The sequence below is a fragment of the Acinonyx jubatus genome, chromosome D2, assembly GCF_027475565.1.
Source record: "Acinonyx jubatus isolate Ajub_Pintada_27869175 chromosome D2, VMU_Ajub_asm_v1.0, whole genome shotgun sequence".
NCBI classification, from domain to species: Eukaryota; Metazoa; Chordata; class Mammalia; order Carnivora; family Felidae; genus Acinonyx; species Acinonyx jubatus.
In genome coordinates, this window is record NC_069393.1 from 35,632,480 (window position 1) to 35,660,357 (window position 27,878).

General features: G+C 39.0%; 1 protein-coding gene across 8 annotated transcripts in view; it reads left to right on the plus strand.

Moving 5' to 3' along the window:
* Positions 1 to 17,470, plus strand: part of LRMDA (leucine rich melanocyte differentiation associated) — a 1,031,966-nt gene extending 1,014,496 nt beyond the window's left edge. For 7 of the 8 annotated variants that reach the window (XM_053207076.1, XM_053207078.1, XM_053207079.1 and 4 more), the window contains one exon: positions 14,525 to 17,470. In XM_053207076.1, coding sequence (XP_053063051.1) covers positions 14,525 to 14,604 — 80 coding nt within the window. In that variant the 3' untranslated portion in view covers positions 14,605 to 17,470. The remainder of the gene's footprint in view (positions 1 to 14,524) is intronic. The other variant, XR_008292050.1, reaches the window with a different exon arrangement.
* The last annotated feature ends 10,408 nt before the right edge of the window (positions 17,471 to 27,878 follow it).

Genomic DNA, 27,878 nt, shown 5'->3' on the forward strand with positions numbered 1-27,878 from the left:
CTATCTTCCCTTTAGGTATTATTTCAGCCCTTTGAGATAATAAGGAAAGTTTAATTGCGTTGTTAATTGATTTTTTGCACAACATTATTACCTTGATTGATTGCAGAGTTGATGAAAATGTTAGACACAGGCAGCGTGGAGTATCAGCCCAGCAAGGAGTGGGAGCCTTGTGGAGAATAGATAACCTTGATGTTAAGAGCTATATCCTTCAGATATGTCTTCCCTTGACATATTGATGGCCCTTGAAAAGGGAAAAGCTGATTGTATGCAGAATGCAATCATTAAACCCACTTCAGCTCGCTGTTGATTAATTTGTTTTTTCCTGAAGGATCTAGTTATAGGGAAGGCCTCGCTTGTACCAAACAGCAGCCATTTTCTAGGCTCCAGCTTGTGCTTAACCCTCTAGGTGAAGAGAAATACTGAGGCTGGCGTGGCTGAGACAGGAAGATTGTCTTAGGGTGTTCCGATTGTGCACTTGCTGCTCACCGACATCCTCACGCTCAGCAACTCCCATTTTCCTCCATCATTGTGTTTATTCCCCCCCCCCCCATACCAATTCTTTCAAAATTCCAAGGCCAGGGATCCTTTTACTGAGAAACAGAGTAAGATGAAATGGAAACTTCTGGATGCCCAGGAAGTTAACCAGGCTTCTAGTCGTTGCTGGAGAGGACCTGACACTCAGAAGTTTTATGATACTCCTGAGTATAACTGAGGTACAACCGGACTTCAACATGCTCCTGTAATTGGAGAATTTGGTTCTTATTGGTGTGTGTGTGTGTGTGTGTGTGTGTGTGTGTGTGTGCGCGCGCGCGCGCGCATGCGCGTGCGCGTGCACGTGTGCGTGTAGGGTGATATTTGTATGTAGTGGGATAAAAAGGGATTTCTAAAAACAGTTTATTGTATTTTCAATTACTCTTTTCCCTGGCCGTCTGTAACTTTTTTCAACAGATGTTTATTGATAGCTGTTATGATTACTACAGTCCAGAACCATCTTCGTGATACCAAAAATCAGATTGATTGATCAGATGCTTGATTGATCCATTGGACTTCTGCCTTGTTTCCCTCTACCAAATGCACACCACCTCATCCCTAGCTCCCCAACCCTGGAGACAGACTAAGAGGACCAGCCTTGTGGGAAAAGGGGCTGGCTTTGCCAGCCACAGAAGAATGGATGCTCATATAGGTGTAGTAATTCTAGAGAGGATCCATCTTCTGGAGAAAACGGGTGGCTTCCCTCTTTCCATCCCATCTTCTACCCTTATTAGTGTGGAGCATTCTGACTTCTTTTGCCCTCTTCTAACCTTTGTGGATGTCCTTAATATTCATTTAAACCAAATTTTAATTGTAGAGCATTGTTGGAGGCCTACCAAGAATTACCTCATCTTCCTAGAGTTCTGACCCCCACCCCCCCACCCAGAGAGGTCCTGTGGACTTTGGGGCAGAAGAGAAACAGCTCACGAATATCCCAGAGCCACAGAGCACCCTGTAAATGGAATTCACGCAATGGTCCAAAGCAGTTTCTCCTCAGTCGGCCCCACTGCCCCCTCCTTTCGGAGTCTTTCTTCTGCTGAACTAACGACTGGCACTCGGGGAGTCTAATATCCACAGAGTCTTGGCCCTCAATTACCGTAATGGCTTATAATGAGATTTTGGCCAAGTAGCAGGTAGCAGGTTATTGCTTCCTGCTCAGCATGGGCAATGTCTACGCTGTTAATTTGTGTTGCCGAATGTGGCTCAGAGCTGGGCATCAAACTGTCAGAGCCAGATGTATTCTATTAGGTGCGGGGCTCACATTGGCCCATGGGCAATTTTTTTTCAATATGGAGGCATGTTAACTCACCACAGGGTGAATCCTGACGAATTCAAGCCAGCCAAATAAAAGGGGTAATATCCCAAGCCATCAAAGTCATGTGTTCCAGAGACAGATAACACCTGGTACCACCCACTGTCAGCAATGTCTTTCCAACCCAGGCCATTCCACTGATAGGTAAAAAGTATAACCCTCTTAATATTGTTGGAGAGACTCTAGTGCCTTCATTAAGTTTTAATGAGCCTGGCCCTAATGAAGGCCCTTATACTATGCTCTTCTATTCACTTTGTCTTTATTTTGGGCAAAACAAAATGTACAAGAGATTCACATTGTTCTTATAAACTGCTTCCTATTAATTCTTACTTAACCTATGGTTCATTTCATTAACATTAGCATATATATGGACTTTTAATTTTTCTGATTCAGGTTAGAGGATGGGGAAGTAAAGATCAGGAAATAATGAAAATATTTTGGCATTTGGCATTGAGATTTACTAGTGCCCAAGAATTATGCTGTGCTTTCTGCAACAACATACCTTTGGTTATTTTTTTTATAATGTAAACTTCTTTCAGTTAGCTCATATATCAGCAGATTCCTTTTGTTTTCCTTTTGGAGAAAGCAATTTAGAGTGTCCTGGAATTAGGAAAGATTATAGTAATATCAGTACAGGAAAAGTTTGTTTAGATTTTAATGAAGGGCAGATGGAGGCTGGACTAATGGGCCCAAGAAGGAAGGTCTTTTCCCCAATCCTTGCAGAGTTTGAATTATGACAAACCCAGTTGTTACTGGGTCTGCTTAATTTTATTTGAGAGGTTCTTTTTTTGCAGCTTGAAGAATTTCAAAAAAAAGCAACTTGTCTTTATTTTCAATGACTCTCTTGAGAAATTTTAGCCTCAAGAACGAGACAGAACTGTGGATGGTTTCCCCCCTTTTGATGTAAGCTTTCTAATAGGGGCAGATCTGAAACCCAAAAGCAAATTTGTGCTTGAGAGCAAAGCCAAAATTTTCATTCAAACTCTGCAGGAGGACCCCCACTGTTCCGATTTGTTCACTTAAGATTCTGTCCTTTTAGAGGGAAGCTAAAGACTCTCTGGGAAATTTTTCTGGAAGCTTTTTTTTTCTTATACTTCATAAATTATGGTTTGCAGGTTCAGTCCCATTCTACTTACCCAAAAAAGTCTTTTCTTCTTTTCTTCTGTTAATACAATCTGCATGTCACTTAAATTTAATCTTTTATGGTTTTTGTTTAATATTGAAGAGCTGGAGCAACTTTATTATTATTATTACTATTACTATTATTAATTTTAGGTGCCATTTGTTTTCAGACAGTTGTTTGGAGAGGGTAAAATCCCCATTTATTAAAACTCATGCACTAGGATCCTCAGTCAACCAGATTTTCTGTCTGCATCTGAATACTCTTAACGTTACAAGAATAAAAGCTAATGTCAAGAATTTATTTTTTTAAAAAAGGAAAAAAGGGAGCCCCTTTGGGTTGTCCTATATCATTTTTTCTTAATGTGGGGTCCCCAATCAGCAGCATCACTGTCACTGGGCACTAGCAAAAATGCAAATTCTTGGCCCCAACTCAGACCCACTAATCAGAGACTCTGGGGATGGGGCTCAGCAATCTGTTTTATCAAGCCTTCCAGGTGATTCTGGTACAAGGGCAAGTTGTATCCTAGGATTCTTTCATTTATTCCACAATAAAAGATAATCTATTGAGTACCTACATGCCCTAGGCCTCATGAAGCAAGGATGAAAAGTTGTCATCTCTGCCCTTTTGAAGCTCATATATAAAGGAGATCCTAAGACCTTGAGAAATGTTCAAAGAGCAGTCTTCCCACCCCAGCTAAGCCTCTAAACTGTATCATCCTCACTATAGATACTCAGAGAAATCCTCATTTGTGGTCACTATGATATACCTGGTAAGACAATGAAATTGGCTTTGGTTTTGCATAGTGTTTATGTGCAAGAAAAAACTCAGAAAGGTTTCTAGTTAACCACGAGTTAATGAGATAATTTAATTAATTAACTGGAACCCAACATCCCCCCAGTGGCTAGTCAATCACATGACTGTTGTATTAGGAAAGAAAATGTAAGGGGAGAAACGTGTGAGAGCCATTTTATACTTGCTCCACTGACCATGTGAGAGGTCTCTCAGCTGAAATGAAGAGCTGCACCTGTACTCAGCTGTCATTTCCCCTGGTCTGACACCAATTTTTGTTTCCTCCCTTCTCTGATTGAGTCTACTCATGGATTTTAATTCTAGAACTTTTTTTTCTATGTTTATTTTTGAGAGAGAGAAAGTGAGAGGGAGAGAGCGAGCACTAGTGGGGGGCGGGGCAGAGAGAGAGACAGAGGGAGACACAGAATCCCAAGCAGGCTCCAGGCTCTGAGCTGTCAGCACAGAGCCCGATTCAGGGCTCGAACTCACCACAAGATCATGATCTGAGCCAAAGTCGGATGCTTAACTGACTGAGCCACCTAAGTGCCCCATCATGGATTTTAATTTTAAAAAGTTCTCATTTAAAATGCCATTCCCTAGAATGTCATACCTTTATGGCTGTTTAAAAAAAGAATAATATGCTTAAAATCCCTAGAAACTCATGAGTACCTCATTTCTCCTAAAGGGAGGTGGTCATTTGTTGTCAGGGCATGAAATCATCACTGGTCCATGTGCCAGAGACTAATGATGGGGACCAAATGGTGATCAGGGAGAAGCTGGAATTACTATTTATTTTTATTTGAGTTGCTTCTGCCTCTCTTTTGTGATTAGTCTGGGCCAGATACTCTAAGAGGGAAGACAATGGCTGGGTGGGTTTTGGTCAGGGAGGTGCCTTAAAAGGTGGTAGCTATGATTTGTTTGGATGAAATCACACACCTCTTGTATATTTTATTGGTCCAATTTTAGTTTATTTTATTTTTCAGTTTTTTACTTGTTTTACTCTCACAATGATTGTTAACTCCATGCCATTGGGTGGCATATTTCCTTTTGGATTCCTACCATAAAAATGATATTTTTTAGGAAGTGCAGGAATTTATCTTTGTTTATTAGTTTGCATACATGTTACATTTATGCAGGTATTATGTAAACATCCCCAACCCCTGAGCCTGGAAGGTTAATTAGAGCAACTGACGGTAAAGAAAGTCAGTCTTTGAAATCGAGACCAGAGGAATCTAAAGGGGGGTGTTTGGTAGCCCCATTCCCAGAAAGCCTCCAGCATAGATTGAGCAAACATGACATATTGATCATTACGGAACCTATAATTGGTGACCAAAAGCATAGTGTGGCTTTAATGGCCCTCCCTGAATAGTTGCCATCTTTTTTTTTTTTTTTCCAAGAAAGCTGCTGTTTTTCCTAAATTCATGCTGCCCTCTAGTGGCAATGCTCTTGACTTCAGATGGGAAATGGAAAAGATGAATATGGACACAATGGTGGAAATGGGGGAGGTGGTGAAGGGGTGAACGTTTTCTTTCTTTTTTCTTTCCTATGTGAAAGATTTCTGAGTCCCTCCAGAAAAGAAAAAAAAAACACTGAGAAAGAAAAATGGAGCCATACCACTTGACCACTGTCCACCTTGATTGACAGCCTGGTTTATGTGACATCCATCAGTGAGCCGCAAGGAAGGGAACTTCAGGAATGTGAACTGATTTGCATTCCATCTTGGCATGCACTTTGGAATCCAGCCCATCTCAAATCCATTAAACCCCACTTAAAATACAGAGACGGGGAGTAGGGAAACACGCTAACACCAAACTGGCCTTGAAGATTCCATTTCTCCCAGCAGAAAAGTAGGTAAGAGTCAGCCTAAGTCAGATTGATCTTTGCAGTGCCCCTATCTTAAAGGCAGTATCCTACGATTCAGAAACATCTGGACTAGACAGATAGAGTTGCACGGATGTCTGGTCTGGTACCATGACCTTGGGGAAACCACTTTAAACCTCATTTTCCTCCATTATAAAGTGAAGGACTTGACCTAAAATAATGATGTTTAAATTTTGTCCCAATGAGATTTCTTCAATAGAGTTAAAGAAATAATTTTAAAGAAAAGTTTCCTGTTCTATGTTTAAGCTAAGAAGCAAAATAATAAAGTATTCTTATAAAAGCATGTAAATAAATCACTGTTTCGGAAGTCAGAGTAAAAACCGTTCTAACCTCATTTTAACTGGCACAAAAAAATGTAACCTAAGAAGAAAAACCAAAATTTTGATTGCTAAGAAGATTTAGCCACGTTTTGTTGTTGTTGTTTGGTTGGTTGGTTTTTGGTTTTGTTTTTTAATGGGGGGATGTTGTTGAAGCAAGAAATCTTTAGTATGGCATTGATCTCTGAAGTGTATATGTTCCTATTTGATTGAAATACAGCATTATGTAGAGATAAGAGCCAATCATATTAATAATGTTTTAAACAGGGCAAGGAAGGGGCACCTGGGTGGCTCAGTCAGTTAAGCATCCAACTGTTGATTTAGGCTCAGGTCATGATCTCATGGTTCGTGGGTTCGAGCCCCACTTCAGGCTCCTGGCTGACAGCACAGAGACTCCTGGAATTCTCTCTCAACCTCTCTCTCTGCCCCTCCCACTTGGGATCCTCTCTGTCTCTCTCTCTGTTCCTCCTGCACACATACTCTCTCTCAAGATAAATAAAATTTTAAAAAAACACTATAAAAAAAGAAAAAGAGAGCAAGTGAGCCCACCCTCAGACTGGGATTCATTCCCCTCAGTCTCTGTCTACTCAAACTACCCTTAATACAACAAAATTTAAAAGCATTGACATCTGAGGAAAAGCATGTTGACTGTTTCCTTTCCAGGATTCACGTAATGGAAACATCTGCTGCCAGATAACTTTTAATTCTGTCAGTCTAATATTTTTTCTCTGTGAAAGGACTTTGAATGGCCGAGTCAGGTCTTGACAGGGCCACAAATCTGCAGCCTGAGGGCAGGGACCGGGGGCTCAAGGTGGGACAGTGGGGCTGGTTCCTAAGGATCCACTCAAAGGTGCAGTAACTTCTGGGACTTGGACCAATGAGCTTTTCCATTTCCCACTAGCGGATTATGTGAGGGGGAAACTGGCCCTGCATTTTTCTCCTCCTTTCCCACCTTCTTTTTCTTCTTCTAAAATGACAAGCCTCATTTCAGCTGCCCCGGGAGCCCAGAGCGCATTTTCCACAGGCTCTGGCTTGTCACCCGTCAACCTGTCGGCCCACTCACGTGACCGTTTGTGCAGCCTCCCCCAGGCTGGAAGGCTGGCTTCTCAGTCTCACATTCCTACCACCTTCAAGTGCAGGTTTTGCCAAGATCCTTTTCTGTACTAACTGGTTTCCTTCCCCTGTTTTTTCTTCATCACAAACACGTGGGTGAGGCCTGACAAGGCCCAGCATTTGTCTAAGTGGGGTATATAATCTGTTCTCTCTCAGTGCAAAGTTTAACCTCCCTGAGGGAACTGAACACGGGGGCCAAATGCCCTCTCCTCAAAGGGGTAGGTTGGCCAGCATTTGGATCAGCTTTCTTTCAGGATGTAGATTTAGCCGAACCCTTGGATTATGTGGGTTTTTTTGATGGGTGCTTGGTAGAAAGCAACATGTCATAACCCCACAATTTGGATCCTGCCATGCATCCAGAATATTGATCTTTGTCCTGCATACTCTTTGTGCTAAGAAATGAATAAAAATTATCATTTACTTTACCTTTATAACAAACATTGCTAGTCGAAATAGTCAATCCAAAATAAAATGGACAGCCACTAAACCTGCACGTAATGCAATTTATTATGGCCAAAAAAATAAATAAATAAACTGACCATAGATTTATATCTCGTTGGTATATTGTTGCATCCTGCATACATTCATGGGGAGAAATTAACCTTGGTGGAAATAATGAAAACAAAATAAAATTGACATGAACCCAAACTGTGCCTAGTAAAATGTGTTGACTAAAACTTTAACTGAAGGCACAAACCTTCCTGCCACAATTCAGGCCTGCAAAATTTTACTCAAGGTAATGTGACTTTGTAAAAATTATTGACTCAGAGATTTAGAAGATATAACTGGTAACTTTGATATTGGGCAAAAGCTGAGGAATTTAACCTTGATGTAAAAATTACATGGAAAAGAATTTGACGCCATTGAAAATAAACTCAATAAAGTAGAAGTGAAATGTTAAACATTGGATATGGTTTAGCTTTACATTCAAAAATTAAAGAATGGAATTGGCTAAATAGCATTTGCTTTGAATAATTAATGCTTTCTCAAAGAAAACTTACCAGGCTAGTCTGTGTTTATATTCATAAGCCTGAAGGAAGCCAAAGCATCCTTGCGGTCAAAATGGCAGAATTCAAATGTCTTCCATTGCAGTGTGCTGCTCAGAACCACAGGGTTGTTTTGGATAATAAAGAAGAGTTCAGGAGTGCACTCATTTGAGAGACTAGGAGATGTCCCTTGCAGGGCACTGTTTGAGGTGGTCCCTGCAGTCCTCAGCAAGAGCGCTGTGCCCCTGGTCCATGGTGGAGACAGCTGCAGCCCTTCTAGGTAACTTTAGGATTAGCAAGCATTGCACAACCATACACCACATGGTACCCCATTCCAACCCAGGAAGCAGACTAAAACCTGAGACACTTGCCTGAAGTCACACTCAGCTAGTTTGGGAGGGAAGTCTCTCACTTTCTTCTTTGCCTTCTCTCCCCTCTCCTGGGTCAAGTGGAGAGACTGTTCCCTGCTGTTCCCTGCCTGAGGCTTCTCAGATGGGCCCGCAGACAAAGGAAAAATATGCTGGGCCTGGAGGATGGACTTTGTCCTCCTTCCACAGAGACAACTCCCAAGCAACCCCTTCCCTTAAGACCTTTTAAGATCTCTCTTCTTTTCATTTTGCCTTAGTATTTAATAGCTGACACTGAAGGAGGATGTTGTGCTAGGAGCCTGTAATTCTGCAGGCTCTGCTAAATCTGGTGTGGTCTCCACAGCCAAGCTGATAGCACAGCACACAGGCTGACCTCGGAGCATTGTTCAGCCACTTCTCAAGATCATAAAACATGGGCGTTTATTCCTTTCCAGCTCCCGGTTTACTTGCAGCCCACCAAGACCGAGGGATGCGCTTTCTGGGGAATGTCCTGCCCCGTGTATGATGTTTACAGCTCTTAAGTCTGGATAAGATTCACTTCACTTCTCTCTTTCTGGCCTGATAATTATGATTGCTTTGTTTCTGTGGGAGAAAAGTGTTCAGCATAAAAACAACACCAGTGTTTAGGAGTTGAGACTGTTGCCTTCTGTTATTTTGCCCCCTTTTTAATAAGGCAAGTATATATTTTGAGAGCATTTCAGACATGTAGTCTTAGAAGAGGTTAAGGTATGAGGGTTCAACAATTGAAATTCCTAACTTGATGGGTTCTGTTCAAATTGTACATGGATAATAACGTCAGTGGTATTAATTTATCTATTCAACAAATATTTATGGAACATGTCCTCTGTACTGTTTCAACCACTGGGCATTAGCAAGTGGGGAGCAGTGCAGGGAGTATTATAGGGGTGACCTATTAACAGGTATGTATAGTGTCGTGTGGAAATGTAGTTCTAAAACCTTCTGCAGTGGGCCAGAAAGACTCTCCAGATACTCTTTCCCTGTCACTGGACCCACCTCTTCACAACACTGTCATCACTTTTTTCTCAGACCCCATGAAGAGTCTAGCTCCTGCCTTTACTCATACAGATCGGAGAACAGGAGTTCCATGAGAATCCTTCTGCCCCTCACCCATTTTGTAGGGCTGTCCACACTTGTAAGCTTCTAGTGATCGCAAACTGATCAAAATCTGTCATCACACAGCTACACTTGCATTTGTTATAATAGCATTTAAAATGATGATTACCAAAACTAATATTAATAACGGTAATAGAATTGATAGTTTTTACTTTCTCTCTTTTACAAACACGAATTTATTGGTTCAGCCTATCCTCGATCATCGAATAAATTTTTGTGATGGTATGTTTGTAGGTGTCTAGATTATTCTTGTTTCACAGCTAAGATACAAATGGCCAACCATTTGAGAGAAGACACTCACGCTTCTATTTAGTCTTGAGCTCTGTGGAATCCGAAGTTAATGCGACCGACCAGGACTCATATCAAAGCTAACTGGATAGGGACTAGTTTGTGGGAGGTGCTTCCCAGCACTGGGTGTAAAATACAGGTTGCAGGAAAGTTAGTGGAACTTCTTTCCTTGGAGATTTTGAGGCCCAGCAGAACTCCTCTTCTTTATATTATGAGAATGTGGGCTAGATGGGTCTCAAGAGCTAACTTAGTCAAAGTCAAGTTTTCGATTAACTGACTATTGGATTTTCCTTCTCCATCAGGCACTATTGGATCTGACATCCTTATTGTCATAAGGGAAGCATTTGAAAATACTAAATGACACATGTCAGAACAAGAATGAAGTTCCAAGATTATCTGGCCCCTTGCCTTCATTTTACAAATGGGGAATGCAGCTCAGTAAGGAAAAGGGACATATCTGTGGTGACATAACCATCAGGCATAGAGCTAGATTTAAGTATAGGTCTTCTCCCACCTCTCCTTACTAAATAGGAGAAATGCACCTGGCAGGGCAAGGTTGTCCGGGAGATCAGGGAGTCCTGGGGTCTTTGCTGGACTCTGCATGAGTGTGCAAGGAATTTCTACTCAGGACTCTCAGGGTCTTCCCCCAGCGAAGTCTGGTACTGCCCCAGCCCTCACAGCCTTACAAGGAAGAAAAGAGGCTGTTTTCCACCCCCTCAGGCAGCCCCAAGGTCATAACTTAACCTGCATAATTAGAACATCCATTCCAGAGGGGGAAACATTTAAAAGATAAAGGACCTCTTTAAAAGAGATTCTTCCCAATACATTTTTTTTCATAATTATAGTTTTAAAAGCTTATGGTGATGGGAGAGCTGGCTACTTAAGAAAAATTAGGAGTCTCATTTGGCAGGAGAAGATTCCCCAGGGGACAGCACACTGTCATTTTTCAGGGCCCCTGAAAAGAAACCCCCACACAGACAGATACATGTCAGCCTGATGCACGGCAAGCCTGCTTCACTTATTATGGCCAAAGCCAGATATTTTAATTAAAAACACTACACACACCATTAAATGTGTTGTTCCCCCTGCCGTCCCAAGACGTTATAGTTCGAGGAGATACAAACAAGTGAATGCATTACAGATGTACCCGGAAACCACCGCCTACTGAGTCACAACCAGCGGGTTCCCAAATTCCAGGCTCGGAGCGCCTCCCTGTCAAAATGTTCTTTGCAAGCAAACTGTTCCCTCTGTAATTTTCACAGTTTATGGCAGTTGCCATGACGGGAGAATAGGGCCATGGGGAGGCGGGGGAGAGAAACACGCTGCCTGCCACCTCACTTAATTTATAAGCAGATTCCATTATTTTACAAATAACCTTCATGATAAATAAAGTCCTATGGCCACACATGGGATTGTGGTTTGGTTTTGTTTTGTGTTTTTTTTTTCCCTTCCTTGTTAATGTTATTTATTTATTTATTTATATATTTTTGGAGCACTAAAGTCCCACGTGAGGGATAATCACCTCCCGACTGTGAGCTCCGGTAGGATTCTCAACAGAGGCAACACTTGCTTAATTTAAGCAATTGTAGGGGGTGTGAGTTCAAACATTTCAGCCGATTTTAACTGTCACTAGCCAGACCACCTTTCTCCCCAGGAGAGCACCAGCAGCTGGATTTCATTTTTGGCCGCCAGGCCGCCATCCCTGTGCCTTCCTGGAGCAGCCCACAGACTGAGCGCCTTCCCTTTAAGGATTTTATTCAAGGTGACAGCTCCTCACACGTTGGCAGTCCGATCACCTCAAGTAGCCGAGATAGCAGGGGGCTGAGTGTGCTCCTCCTGCAAAGTCCAAATTTAGATTGACTGAGGTTATCCTTAGGCCCCTTGACCCCAAGTGCTCTGACAGAACAGGGCTGCCTGGAACTTACAGCAGCGAGTTTTGTAATGATGTCTGGGGAGAAATGCTCTGCAGGAGCAGGCGGAGAAGACCCCAAGTGATAGCGAATGATGTCAGCTTTCGTTAGAGCTGCAGACAGTGTTAGAATATCCTTGGCATAATATGGCACCGGTATCTCTGTCAGCATCTCTGTTTTCTGTCACCGCACACAATCCTGGGCCTGTCTCTAGCCCTGACACTGTCTTTTCAGATCAGGTTATTGCCAGCACAGAGACTGGCTGTGCTCCCCACCACACAGCCTTTTGTTTGAAGTCTGCCCTTTTGTCATCAATGCACTTGATGTCTATTTAAACCTGACGGTGAGTGCGGTATCTGTTTTCCCGTCAAGAGATCATTGACAATATTAATACCTCATGTCCTTGCCTCATTTTCCAAGCTCTGACACCTCGCCAGTCTCCTGCATTCATCAAACAGCCCTCTCTCCCCAGGATGTCTATAAACATTCTTGCTTCCGGGCCCAAAGGAACAGGGCAGGCCTTAAAAAGGACTTTCATCAGTACCAACCAGAAAGAAGGCCTGGGGAACATGGCTCAGAATACTTTACCTCCCTCCACATTACAGCCCAGGTTCCAGGAGTAGCCAGCTTGTTTCCAGGATGGGACTTGCCATCCAGGTGGTATCTAGGCAAGATCTGGAGTTGATGGTTACCAAGGAGAGAGGGGAGAGTCAAGAAATTCAATCCCAGAACACACTGGAGGATTTACTGGAGGGAATGCACCCGGCTCGTGGGTAGTGTGTGTGTGTGTGTGTGTGTGTGTGTGTGTGTGTGTGTGTGTACATGCCCGTGTCTGCCTTTTGTTCTTTTACTCAAGAGAAAGACTGTATTCTTTATGATATCTGACAGCCCTATCCATTTCTTTTTATAAAAAGTCATGCTGTCCTGGTACTGTAGAAAGAAATTAACATCCTTGGCCTCGTCCTTCCAGATTCTTGAGGGTTTGTTTGAGTCAATTATGTTTAAGGAAGCCCTTTGTGGATTTTCAGAAGTATCTGAGACACTCCCACCCAGGCCTCTAGGGGATGCTGTTCCTGGAACAGAACCTGACAAGCCAAGCCTGACCAACAGACCAGTTCCCAACGTTGGTGACAACATTAGTACAACCGCAGGGTTATGTAATTGCAGTGAAGGGAGCTGTTTGGGGCCAATAGCCAAAGGAATACTTTTTAGCTCAAGGAGGGTCTCAGGAAGGTTTTCTCGAGGCTTGATGTTTCCAAGCACCTAATTTCTGAAAAGCAGAAATTAGGGATTTGGGCCAAGGAGAAAGTATGACCAAGGCGGGGTCCACAGTAGCCTTGTTCACAGAAATGTGACAAATAGAAGTTAATGAGAGCAAGCCCAAGACCAGTCTGAGACCATGAAACAATGTCATCCCCTCCCCTTTTCCAACTCTTGAGAGATTCTGCAACCCCAGTCATTCCTAAATTTGTCCTAAGCCATCCAAACCATGAAACATCTGCCCTGTCCTTAAAGGTTTCTAAGAGCCATTTTTAATCCTTATTTAAGAATAATGTTTAAAGTTCTATAGTAGAGAAAACATCTCCTGTACAATCCCAAAAATATTTACTACTTAGAACTGCTGTGAAGAACCTGGATAATTTCTAGTACTAATTTACCCCCGATGAACATTAGATGGTGATTGTTGGTTTCACACTATCAAACAGAGAGACAAATAATCATGCACATAGGTAGCTATTTTTACAGGCAGATTTGTGGCTCATGAATTAATGTTTTATGGACACTCCTTTGCTTTTTTCTGGTTATGCACACTTCAGAGACTCAAGTGCTCTTAGTAATAAGGCAACTCTGTGAAGCTGAATTTTAAGTTAGTTTTTCTAAAATTAGAAGAAGAAAACACAAGATGGCAAAAAGCAAACTGTAATTATAAATGTTTTCTTTGAGGAAGACTGATTTGCCCTTAATAATTACACAAAGCTTCCATAATAACTGTGGCAGGTAATTTCTTATGGATATTTAGAATAAATATTGAGTTGGTTAGAAGATTTGACCCTATTCTAGGGGTATTTTTCATACTTAAATTCTCCTACTGTCTCCTTGAATGAAACAAAAACTGTACGTAGAGCCACAAGATTATTTAAACTAAAACTAAAGATGAAAATCAAAGGCATTCCAACCTGAGGATTCATTTCAGGCCTCCTGTAAGAAGAAGCCCTTTAATGTCAGAGGCTCTTGTTACTTTTCATGTGGCACTTTGTCAACACCATCACTCTTCCTCGATCACCCAGTAGGTGCTTGATGCCTCCTGGGATTTAGAAGATTCTCCCTGAAAGTTAATAGTATTGATTCATGATAAAGGACTTGAAAAGAGTCACATTCTGGGAAGATTGTTTTACATCTTTTGCTTGGGCCAGACCCGTCTAGAAAGTCTTAATCTTCCATTTTCAGAAACTCTACTAAGGGACCCCAGAGAGGGAAAGGGTTATTATTCTTTATTTTGAGGAGTACTTGGCCAAACTAGAAAAGTCTCTGGAATGTGGAGGAGAATTCGTGCAGGAAACATGGGATTCCTAGGTGCCTGTGCTCTGGTGATATTCTACTTGAATGTCAACTCTGAGGACAAGAAAGTAGGGTCCTTCCCTCCTGGGGCTTAATCCATTTGCTGCTACCCACCGGATCTGTGACCATGTTGCATATCTGCTTTACTGCACCTATGTTTCCTTGCTGTACTAATTGTGCCGTCTCTAAAGATGTGTTTCCTTTTCTTTGCAGGTGTCCTGGGGAAGTGTCGCTATGTTTACTATGGGAAAAACTCAGAAGGCAACAGGTTTATCCGAGATGACCAGCTCTGATGGCAAGTTCTGAATGCTTTAGCCTGTGTCATGAGAATAAAAGAAAAAGGGAAATTAAAAATAAAGAAAAAAAAAAAAACTAAAGGAAAAAAACAATGGCCCACATCGCATGTCTGTGGGAAGGCTGTGACTTCAGCTTTTGGTACCTTCTGCTGACTGTGCCAGGCCTGTCAAGATCATCCTTCTGCCTTAGACTGAGTGGTCACATAGAGATTGACATGATTGCCCTTAAGCAGGTCTCATCCACTAGGGTGACAGACAGCGGCGGCGAAGCACCAGGGCTGACAGGAGGAACACCATGATAGATTGCCTGGCCCCTCCACTGCTCACAGGGGAGCAGAGGTCACACCTGGGGCCTCCCTGAGCATGCTCGTTGGCCGTAGTCAAGCGAGAGAAACTGTGTCTTCAGCTTGCCTATTGAGTAGAGATCCCTCTGATACCATTGTGCTGTGGGTTTATTTTTAGTGAAATAATCACAGTTTGGAGGAAGGCCACCCTCCCTTATTCACCTTGAATTTTAATCCCTTATTTTCTGCACACACCCACACATTCCAACAAAACACATACCATCCTTTAGCATCTTTATTACAGGTAGTGCATTCTGGCTTGCAGTTTTTCAGAGAACTGAAGGTTCTCAGCCAGGTCATACATTTATGGCTGACTCTGTGTTCTTACAATTGGAGTAAATAGCTTTCCTTAAATCCCTAACTACAAAAGCATGGACTCTGTCTTGTTTTGTACATTTCTAAATCCACTTCTTGCCCTGAATACTAGGCAATGTCAGGCATCTTTCCCAGCAACAAGTTCTGATTGCACCAAGGACTCTGATTTATTTATGTATGTATTTATTTATTTTTAACAACACATACATCCAGCTATGCCTGTGGCCATATTTGTAGTTTGGAGCTGGCTTGCTCCTTTGGGTGCTATTTAAAGGTAGGGAGGTGATGAAAACAGAGTGATGGGTCAGGAAGTTAAAAAAGAAAGTGAAGACTATAGAAAACACCCACCAGACCGAACAGTTTTTAACAGAAGGCACAAACCTTTGAGTTTGGTATCTTCCTCAGCACCTCTCAGAACCGAAATCCATAGCTTGTGAGATGGTCTTTGTGTGTCTTTGGCTATATTCCAGCACTGTTACAAGGAAAATAAGCACAGTCATACCAGTAAGGTGGCTATCATTTCATTTAATGGAATGATACACAAGTAAAATCACTCCAGAAAAGTCTTTGAAAGGCTGATTGCTCTTGATGCAATCGCATTTATTTTTGCTTCTTCTGTTTAGACCAGGTGTTCATTGGCTTGGATCTCTCAGTATTAGGTTAGATTGAGGGCAACAAAACTTCAAAGAGAATTCTTCCAAGTTATAGATACTACATAACTAGAGAGTCACTACTGTAAAAGTCTTTGGGGACTCAACATCCCTCAGGACCCAAGAAGAATCTGTTTTCTCAGTTCTAGACCATTTAAGTGGCCTCTGGCCTCCTGAGTCAACTTAGTCTTTGAATGACTTGCAATAAGGCAGGCAGGAATCTCTTTTGTAGGTTATGCAAGTTAAACAGTTATTGAGACAAATTTTGATCAAAATCCTCGAGGCCATTAATGACTAGAGGATATTAAATGTTTGCCTTTATCTCTCAAATTCATTAATAACCAGAGCTGAGTACCTTTTCACTGTTTGATCTACAGAACAGCATTGAGATGATGCTTTAAATTAGCTGCATTAAGTCCCACCCTGTTCTTTGTTTAGAAACACCAACACATGTTTTGTCCATGGCATATTACGGGCAGCCAGATTTCTGTGCAAGGGCAGCTAGACTAGTCCAATGTCATATTTAATCTAGCGGCACATATATCCTTGTCTTTATAAAAGGCTTTAACCCTGCCTCAAACAATAAAAAAGCACTTGTGAACTGACCACAGAATTTTTCCATCTTTATTTTTCTTACTTGTTTACTTTTCTTAATGTCAGAACCATTTGTATCATGCACAGGAATGTCTCCCTCAATGCGAGCTTTGGAGGCAAAAAAAATACTTTTGGAGTGAGTTATTGACCACATTGTTTCCTTCTCTTTGGGTTGTTTATTTTCTTCCAAAAGGGTGTAATAACTTTAATTAAAATTAGCTTTAATTATAATTTACGTAAAGGCCATCACTATGATATATTCATCTTAATGATAGAATGAGTATGAGTTTTGTTTCTTTTAAAAAGGGATAATGATAATGAATCAGTGTTGGACTGTTTACAGTTATACTGTTTGTTAAGCAAGATTTGCTGTGCTACAGCTAGAATTTGGTCCGAATTCGTAGAGGAGGAAGCAATGTTACATGCTAAAATCTATAAGAATTTCCCAAACCTTGTTTTTTAAAGTAGAAAATTAGAAGGTAATGAATTCAATCAAAGCTCAGAATTCTTACATGCCCCCAATTTCCCCTTGCTCCTTCTGCCTTATACCCTATTTCTCTGAGCTTTCTCTTAGGAGATCATGGTATCTGACATCCCTGTATCCTCTCTCCCAGGACACCAATCTGCCTTGAGTGCCCCTGCAATAGAAGGCCATCCCGGAGTCCTCTGTTGCCTCTGCAAAGTCAGGGCGGACTGTCTTTTTCCTAAGTAATGCAATTTTATAGAACAATTTGTTCCTTGGGGAATAATGTTTTAGATTGTGGGGAATCCTATTAAAAGTACAACTATTACAATAATTTGCTTTTACTTTTACCAGCCTTGCTCATAAACCCTCCATCTGTTTGTTGCTTTAAATAGAGGCACATTATAAGAGATTATCACTCGATCAGGCGACACGTCTGAGTGTTGTGCATTTTCACATATTCATGTATACTAAGGAATAAAAGAAAGCAAACCAGAGATCCCAGATGAAAGGGTTTTGCATTTGTTTTATTTTGTTTTGTTTCATTTTGTTTCATTGTGTGTGTGTGTGTGTGTGTGTGTGTGTGCGCGCGCGCGCACGCGCGCACATTCCAGCAGAGATGTGTCTTGCACATCTTTAAGGGAAAATCTTTCTTGCTGCTCCTAAGAAATAACCTGGCTGTCTTTTTCTTCTTTGTTAATATGCAGATCAAAAACAATCCACAGGGCTCTTTTCATCAAAAGCAATAGCAGTGTTCAGTAGTTGCTACATAAAAGCAGCCTAAGTCAGATCTGAGTCACTACCTAATGCCAAGGGTGGACAACAGAGGGTCCATTGAGACTCTCCCATGGTGTCTATCCATTGCAGCTGATCCAGTGTGACATTCACCATCTGCTTATCCCAATTCTGTTTCCAAGAAGCTTTGCTGAAGAAGGGTGTTTCCATTACTTGTTCTCCCTCTAACTTGTCCAAATACCATGTGGTAAACTACCATGACTAGGACCTGGAAAGGAAAATGAGACCAGAGGAGCACAAAACATGCTGGTTACTTATTTGTAGGACAAACAGACCATCAGCCCATAGTGCAGTACTTCCAGTGCGTCAGTAAACACTTCAGGGATTTGAAGATCAGAAAACACAGCCAGTCTCCAAGAATACTGTCTTCCTATATGTTTACCTGTAATTTTCCAGCATTAGTAGTCCTCCTTTGGGGAACTGTAACGTTAATTTGTCACTCTGTGGATGAAGTAGGTAATGTTATGTTATTTGTACATATTAACATATTAGCATGTGTAAATTTTTCTAAAGCAGCACGGAATGTGGCCTGGAGAACATGCAACCTAGGACAAGGGAGTTTGGCTGAGAAACAAAAGAAGACATTTAAGTATGGAATGTGTCTGGGAGTGAGTTGCTAAAGTAGGGGTGATGTATATGGTAATAAATGAAATTATACCAAAGGAGAGCATGAGGCAGAGTGTGGAATTGGAAGTGTGGGCTCATCGTAGACAGGGATAAATCAGGAGCTGAGGAATAATGAGAAAGGAAGTGAATAGACAGGTTTGATTTTTTGTTTGTTTGGTTGTTTTTTTTTTTATTTTTTTTGCCAATTAGAAGGGTTGCTGATGTTCAGCCCTAGAGTGATATTTAGCAACATCTCTTCCTCAAAATGGAATCATCTTTGATATAAGTGAGGAGTGCCACTATTCAGTAATGTTTTACAGACTACTCTGCCCAAGACAATGGAACAGTGAAGAAAAGATGGATTACAAAGCCCTGTGGGCTTAAATAGCCATATGTGTGCTGACTGCCTACGGACAAAGATGACTATGGCATATGGTTAATATTCAACAAAAACCAGCATCCTAAGGTAAGTTCCCTTGCTGCTTGGACCAGCTGAAATATAAGGGAAACACTTGTTGTCTGGGCAGTTAGATCAAAGAGAGAAAATAGTTTCACGCTCTTGCCAAAACTTCATATGTTCATTAAGTTCAGGTAGGAGGTAGAGGGCTTTCTTGATGATACAACGCAAAAGTCAAGAGTTTTAAGGAAAACAAGGAAGGCCTCTACATGGGGCTGAAGATGCTGCAAGAGGAAGATGCTGGTAATAAGAGTTGACTGTCCCTAGGTTCAGGCAGTAAAGGGTAGCTCAACCTATAGGACAAGTGGATGACACTTAAGTTCAACTGGATAGCTTCAATTAGCATGTAGAATAATCTGAAATAATTAATGTTTACATTTTTTCACATCAATTACCTTAAACCAACGTTTCCTCTTCCATGTTGGAATAATTCCTTCAGTCTTGGAAATAGGAATGGATTTGAAAGGTACTGGGAATAATTTCCTTTAAATACTACTTTTCAATTTGACTCCTTGTGATAAGAGGGACAAAGGTGGCTCATGGTGGGCTTTACCACAATATTTAGACTATTAAGTTATGGAGCTTTGAAATAGGTAAGAATTAATATACATTATCCATTCACAGAGGTTACTAAATCATAGTTTAATGATCCAGGCATACTTCATTTTATTGAGCTTTGCTTTATTGTGCTTTGCACATATAAATTGTGTTTTTTCCCAGTTGAAGGTTTGCAGCAACTCTGCGTCGAGCAAGTGTGTTGGCATGATTTTTTCCAATAGCATTTCCTCACTTTGTGTCTCTGTATCACATTTCAGTAATTCTCACAATATTTCAAGCTTTTTTCATTGTTACTATATTTACTGTGATGATCTGTGATCAGCGGTTATGGCTCGCTGAAAAGCTCAGATGATGGTGAGCACTTTTTAGCCATAAAGTATTTTTTTAATTAAGGTATTTATGTTTTTTTTTAAGACATAATGATATCGCACACTTAATAGACTACAGTATGGTGTAAATATAATTTGCTTGCACTGGGAAATAAAAACTTTCATTTGACTTGCTTTATTGCGAGAGTCACTTTATTGTTGTGGCCTGGAACCAAACCTGCAAATCTCCAAAGTATGCTTAGATTCACCTGCTCCATTCTATCCTTAAAGCATCAAAGCCAACAAACCCAGATTCTATGCCCATGCCCTGTGCATTTTCCATACTTACAAGCTAGACAAGCATGTTTTCTAGAAATCCCCCTTTTCCTTTTTGCTTCCAACTGGTTTAATCTATTCTTATCTCTTTGATCATATATTCCTTTCCATATGTCTGACTTTAGTGTCACTTCTAATTTTGTCCGTTCATTCTCATTTAGTTTTAGTAATCTTTCAGACATTCCTTGTGGCGTGACTATTTCTACCTTGGGCCTTTGCACTGCTACTCAGATCTTTACTTTCCTCGATCCTTTGATGTCCCCAGTTGCCTTGGGTAAGAAATTCCATTCCAGGTTGCTGTAATCCCAGCCCTGACTAGTTCACACCCCTTGGGGAAGATTGGGGTGGGGTGGGGATTGGACATCACTTGCTTGATGTATATTTAAAAATCCTTAGTCCTGTTAACACTCAACACTGGTTTAATTTCCAGCTAAAAATCCTAAACTGTGGCTTATAGCTGGCTTCATTACTGAAGGCTAAGTTTTATCTGTGATGGTTTCTCTTATCTTTGCATTTTACCTATTTAGCTATTAAAGCAATCCCCAGTGGTTTTTAGTTCTTCTCATGAAACCTATTTTCCTCTTCTGCACAGTTTGGCAGAAAGCAGGTAAGACTACGGCCTTCTGTTCATCAATGCCTGTATATGAGAAGAATGGACTCCACATTTGCCTTTCCTCCAATTATGTAGCACCTAAAGAAAACCGAGAACTAGTGTGCATGTGGATATATATGTAACTCCTTCTTTTTATACAAATGGGTACATATACAATATCCTGTACCTTTTTTTTTTTTCACTTAACATCCCTTAAAGAACAAAGATGAATGATGTGATGGTTAATTTTATGTGTCCACTTCAGTGCCCATGGGATGCACATGTTAAACATTATTTCCAGATAAAATTAGCGTTGAACAGGGTTGGGGGAGGGGACTCAGTAATGTAGATTTCCCAATGTGGGTAGGTAGCATCCAATCCCTTGAGGACCTGAAGAAAACCAAAGGTGGAGAAAAGAATTTTCCCCTTTTTTCCTGCCTCACTGCTTGAGCTGAAAACTCATCTTATCTTCTCCCACCCTTGGACTGAGATTTACACCATTAGGTTTCCTGGTTCTCAGGCCTTTGGTTTCTGGCTGAAAAATGGCACTGATTTCCTGGGTCTCCAGCTTGCAGATGGTAGATAGTGGAACTTGTCAAACTCCATAATCTCATGAACCAATTCCTTATAATAAATGCCACATAATCCTGAAAAATATAGGCAGTATAATATTGCTAAAAGAAATGCTAAATCAAAAAAAAGATATTATGATCTTGAGTGTATATATATATATATATATATATATACATATATACACACATATATATACATATATACACATACCTATCAATAGCCCATATTGATAATGTGAAGAGAAATAATGTGAGAGTGATAATGTGGCAATGTGAGAATAATGTGAAGAGAAAAATAAGCAATTTTAGTTGAAAATTTGTAGGCATTTATTATGCAGAGTGTTTCAAAAGTCTTAGTGAAGTTTTATGCTTTAATGATTCTGGAAATTTAAATGCTCCAGTTACAAATATATCACTTGATAGTATAATTATTTATATTACCCTTCTACTTATTTATTTTTGTGGGTTTGAAAAGTAAATTTTTAATTTTAACTGATTTTGGTGTAATAGTTTCTGAATGACGTTTTCTCAATGGCTCAGTGGCGGAAATCTACTACTTCGCCACCTAGGTCTCTTGATCTGTCTCCATTAGACTTTTTCTTGTGGGGTCATGTTCAAACTGTCTGTCATGTGTTTATGAAAACCTCCTTCTTGGAAGATCTTGAGGCCAGGATTATAAACACTATTCTTTCAATTGCTGAGCAACAGCTGAGAAAAGTTTTTACAAAATTTGAAAATTGACTAGAGTGATGTGTAGCACAAGACAGTAGTTATATTGAATTTTAGTAAGAAACATAGCAGGGTACCTGGGTGGCTCAGTCAGTTGAGTGCTGACTTTGGCTCAGGTCATGATCTCGCACTCCATGAGTTCAAGCCCCACGTTGGGATCTGTGCTGACAGCTTAGAGCCTGGAGCCTGCTTTGAATCCTGTGTCTCCCTCTCTCTCTGCCCCTCCCCACGTCTCAAAAATAAAATAAACATAAAAAAATTTTAAAAACTAAAAGAAGAAACGTCATTATTTTAAAATATAAATAACTTTTCAAATCGTGTTAATGTAAGTTAGTAGGACTTACACATCTGAAATAATATAAGCTTAAAACTGCATTAAGACTCAGGACTCCCTGAATAATCTAGATATGAAAACTTGGTTTTAATGTGTTAATAAATGTCTCTGTAATCTGTGGTTTACCTTTTAACTTTGTTATCTTTTGGGAGGAATAGTTACAATTTTGATGTGATCAAATTTCTTAATTTTTGCAATATATATGTGAGAGAGGTGTAGGACTGTGATATGTCCGTGGCCATTCTTCAGTACTTGAAATCATAGTTACTCTGTCAAATTGTCTTCTAAAAGCTATACAGTCTTGTCCTGCATATTTAGGGGTTCACTCCATCTAGAATTTGTGGTGGTGTGACGCAGAGATAGAATTGGACTTTTTGAGTACATGTCTGGCTTACTATTCCACTTCATCTTTTCTCTCCTTTTCAATGTCAACTCTGTCATGGCCAAATTTGCATATACACCTGGAATTATTTCTGGGCTTTCCATTTATTCAATGTGTGTAATTACCCTATTCTAATTGCTATAGCTGTGCAATTTCTTCTTCTTCCCCTCTTTCCTTCATTCCTGTCTTCTTTCCTTCCTCCTTACTTCCTTCCTTCAATCAACTTTATTAAATATATATATATATATATATATATATGATTTCCTGCAACAAAACACCAAGTATCTTCTTTATAAGTTTAAAGTTCAGTGAATTATACCAAATATATTCGTATGATGACAATGCCAATCAAGATATGATTCATTCCTATCACCCCTGCAGGTTCCCTTATACTCCATTAAGGTCAGAATCCCTAACCCTACTCAACAACTAATTTACTTCTGTTACTATAAATTAATTATTTTTCTTCTTCATGAATTGTATATAAATGGAGTCATACAGCATATGCTTATTTTGTGGCTGGGTTCATTTGCTCAGTATTATATTTCTGAGATTTATTCGCATTGCTGCCTTTTACTACTGAATAGTATTCCCGTGTATGAAGATACCAAAATTTTTTCTCCATATTCCTTTGTGGGCATCTGCCTTTCTTTCAAGTTTTGGGGTAATAACTTTTCTTTTATTGTGGTAAAGTACACATAACATTAAATTTACCATAGAACCATATTTAAGTGTATAAATCAGTGGCAGTATGTTCAGATATTGTACAGCCCTCACCAATCTCCATTTCGAAATTTTTTCCTCATTCTAAGTAGATGACTTAAACAATGACTCCCATTTCCCTCTCCTCCCAAACCCTAGTAAGTAACTTTTATTATACTTTCTGTGTCTGTATGAATTTGCCTATTTTAGGTTATATGTGGAATCACATAATATGTATCTTTCTGTGTCTGGCTTATTTCACTTAGCATGATGTTTTCCAAGTTGATCCATGTTGCAGCATGTAGCAGAATTTCATTTGTTTTTAAAGATGAATAATAATCCAGTGTATGTATATACCATGTTTTGTATATCTACTCATCTTCATACATTTTGGGGTTGTTTCAGCTTCTTGGCAATTGTGAATAATGCCGCCCTGACCATGAGTGTACAAGTGTCTAAATCTCTGCTTTCAATGCTATTGGGTAGATTCCCAGGAGAGGGATTGCTGGATCATATGGTAATTCTATGTTTAACTTTTGGGGAATCCACCATACTGTTTTCCATAGCAGCCACACCATTTCCAACCACAATACACACAGGTTCCAATTTCTGGAATTTTTGTTTGTTTGTTTTTTGTTTTACAATATCCATTTAGTGGTATGAAGTGGTGTCTTGTGGTTTTGATTTGCGTTTCCCTTATGATTCATGCTATTGAACATCTTTGCATGTACTTGTTGGCTATTTGAATATCTTATTTGGGAAAAAAATTTATTCAAATCCTTTGCCCATTTTTTGTTTTCATTCTTTTATTTATTTGTTAAAGTATTTATTCAAATAATAGTTAACATATAGTGTATGCCAATACCACACTGTCTTAATTACTGCAGCTTGAAGTATTTTAAATAATGCTACTGTGAACATTCTTGTTCATGCACTTCTTTGGATATATTTTTATTAGTTTTGGGTGTATACTTAGCTGTATAATTTCCAGGTTATATGCTAGATGTGTTTTTTGGCTTTATCTAAAACCTCCATATTGTTTCCAAAGAGGTTATACCATTTCACACTCTCAACAGCAGTATATGCTCTACATACATGCCAACATTTAGTGTTATCAGTCTTTTAAAATTTTAGCCATTTTAATATAGTATTGGATTAAATCCAAACTTTTAAAATAAAATCCAAATTTTTAAAATAAGGAAAAAGGTTTACACATGCACACATTTTTTTCTAATTCTGATATTTACCATTTTTTTGTGTTCTTCGCAGAAATCTGAGTCTCCATTTAGAAACATTCTTTAGCATAAAGAACTTCCTATAACATTTCTTATGGTATGATTTGCTTATGATAAATTCTCTCAGCTTTTGTTTAGAAACGGCCTTATTTTACCTTCATTGTTGAAGGATATTTTCATTGGATATAGAATTATAGGTTGACACTTTTTTTCTTTTAGCACACTAAATATGTCATTTTACTGTACTCTTATTTCTGATCTGTAGTCATTCTAATGTTTGTCTTCTATATATAATATGGCTTTTTTTTCTGGTAGTTTTTAAGATTTTCTCTTCAACACTGGTTATTCAGCAATTTGATTATTATGTGCTGTGGTATGGTTTCTTTTTGCTTAGTCTGTGTAGGGCTTGTTGAGCTTCTCAAATCTGTGGGTTTCTAGTTTACATCAAAATTGGAAAGGTTTAGGTATGTGTTTTATTTTTAGAAATTCATTGTTTCCAGATTTTCACACTCTCCTAGCTTTAAAAAATTTCCTAACTTTAAAAAAGGTTTATTACCAGTAGTTTATGAGTTGTAAGTTTCCTGTTTTTTGTACCTGATGAATTTCATTATGTTTGTTTATAATTTTTCTTCTCCTCTCCTCATCCTCTGTTCTTTGTTCTAGTTCTCCTCTTCCTCTTTCTTTTTTATTGGTATTTTTTTTGCCAAGATGGCACTTGATTCTCTATGCTGTGGAATCTATCAGACAATTTCAAATTTATCTTTGTTAAGAATCAGTATTACCAATTCCAGAGCACATTTTATGTTAATTTTCTGCTTATAATTGCTTCCCTAGGAATGGAGTGCAAATTTGAACTCTAGATCTCTCATTGCACAGACTTGGATTTTCAGTTTAATATAGATTAGTCTTTTACCACATATATTTCAGAGTATTTATTGGGTCCCATGTTATGTCCTTCCAAGCTCTGAGCCTTACTCAGGAGCTCAAGTGTATTTGCTTAACAGCCTGGATCTTAAAACCTCCTCTCCTAGATATTTATCCTATATTTAAATCTGATGCCCCTGTGAGCCACTTGTCTTTTATTTTAATACTCAGGTATTGCTTTGAGTTTCTTTTTTTTTTTTTTTTTGAAATTTTCAAGTTTGTGTGTGTGTGTGTGTGTGTGTGTACTCCAACACTTGATAATGTTTGTAGTGGTAGGACTTTGTTTCATGAGCTCTTTTACTGAAATTCTTACATGTGTTTATTTTGAAATATGAATGGAAAACCAAGAATCACTAAATATTTGAATAAAATATGACATAAGATTTATTGTAACATATAAATAAAAAAAGGTTTCAAAGAAAATAGAGCTCTTTAAGAATAGAGAAAAAACACACAAAAAACCTATTATTAATATGCTCAGAGACATGGGAGCTGACCTATCATCCATCACATAACAGGATGCTATGAAAAAGGAGATTTGGGGCTTAAAAATGATATATTAGTGATTAAAATATTTTTGCCAAAACAAAACAAATATTGAGTGGAAGAATTAGGTAAAGGATTGAAAGAAAAAAATTCAGACTACCTTCATCCATGAAGTAAAATAGGAAGTAGAAACAAAAATATAGCAGAAAAGATAAATGACAGAGGAAAAATCTTAAGGGTCTAACAGTCAAGTATTAGAAGTCATAGAAAGAAACATATGTGGAAATGAATGACAAAATATTTAAAGAAATAATGGAATATAGTTTTTAATAGCGAAAAGATATAATAAATAACAACAAATGGAAAAATCATGGTGAAATTTCAGAACTTTAATGATAAATAACTAAAAGCTTGCTAAGACTAAAAAAGTAAATCAGTTGAGTATGACACTTCTAAAGGAGTAACCTGCTATCATAATATTGAGTGCTAGACGATTGTAGAAAAATACTTTCAAAGTTCTGATGAAAATGATTTTTAACTTAGAATTCTATACTCTGTCAAAATGTAAAACAAATGTGAGATCAAAGTAAAGATATTTTCAGATATGAAAGACAGAAATCTGTTTCTCACAATATTTTCTTTTTTTCTATCTCAGCAATAGAAAATAATTTTTACTTAGACTCACTCCAACTGAGCTTAAAAAAATACATTCTCTGCCTCCTTTGCAGCTATGGATGGCTATACAATTGCATTCTGCCAGTGATTTGTAGTGGATGTGTTGTGAGGGGAGTTCCATGGAGATATCTTTAAAAGAAAGAGAATTTTCTTATTTTTCCAATTTGTAGATCTAGTAGCTGGAGCTCTAACATTTATTTTTGCTTCTTTGGCTGTCTTAAGAATGAAAGCCACAGATGGAGGACAGTGGAAAAGAAAGAGGAATTGACTCTTATTTTGGCATTCAGTTGGCCATGTGATGATACTTTGGCAATGATCTGTAGTGGAAGTATTGTGATGGGAGCTACAAAGAACCATTTGGCTTTAACTAAAAAGAGTTATCGAGGAAAAACAAGGAGGATATTTGTGCAAAAGACCTAAAGAAGGTAAAAATAAAAACTTCAAGAATAAAATAAAGGCCATTAGAAACTCCAGGGAAAATATAAAGCATTTTAAAATAGCATTACTTTGTTCTATAATGAACTGTAGTTACACAAGCAAAATCACTTAAATAATAATAAGGGCCTTTATGAGGGAAGTTTTCTTCCAGAAATTATCACTGTTTGCTTCTGCTGGGAATCTTTATTCAGATTATGAAAATTACTAAACAATTAAATTTCTTCAGGGTATTTAAATGTTGGCCTGTTTTCCTGAATTTACCTGATATGTGGTGAGTCCTCCATAGGCACACTCTCATTTAGCTTGGGAATGTTTATTATACATATGACTATCATTTATATTGTCCTGATTCTGATAATTTCTTCAGGAATTCCAAATACAGCATCTTGTAAATATCTCAATAATACTAAAAATAAGCCTTTATTTTGCTTGTTTGTCTAATTGCTGTCATTTATACTAGACTGATTCATTGATCATAGAAATAGTATTTTTCAGTTTTATATTTCCAGAACTTAGCCTAGCATCAGGCATATCAGAAATTCTCACATTTATTAAATGAATTAACATGGAAAAACTTTATCTCATTATGAGAACATGTTAATTTTGGGCTATTTCCTCAAGGAGGGAGAAAAAGAAAACATGAGAAAAGAGGTGATTGAAGGGGAAAGGAGAATACTGAACACATTTAATAGATGTCCCTTCTCCAAAGCACTTAAGCAGCAGCAAGCATACCCTCAGAGGATGTCTGATGATATTTCAAAGCTTCCCTTCACAGA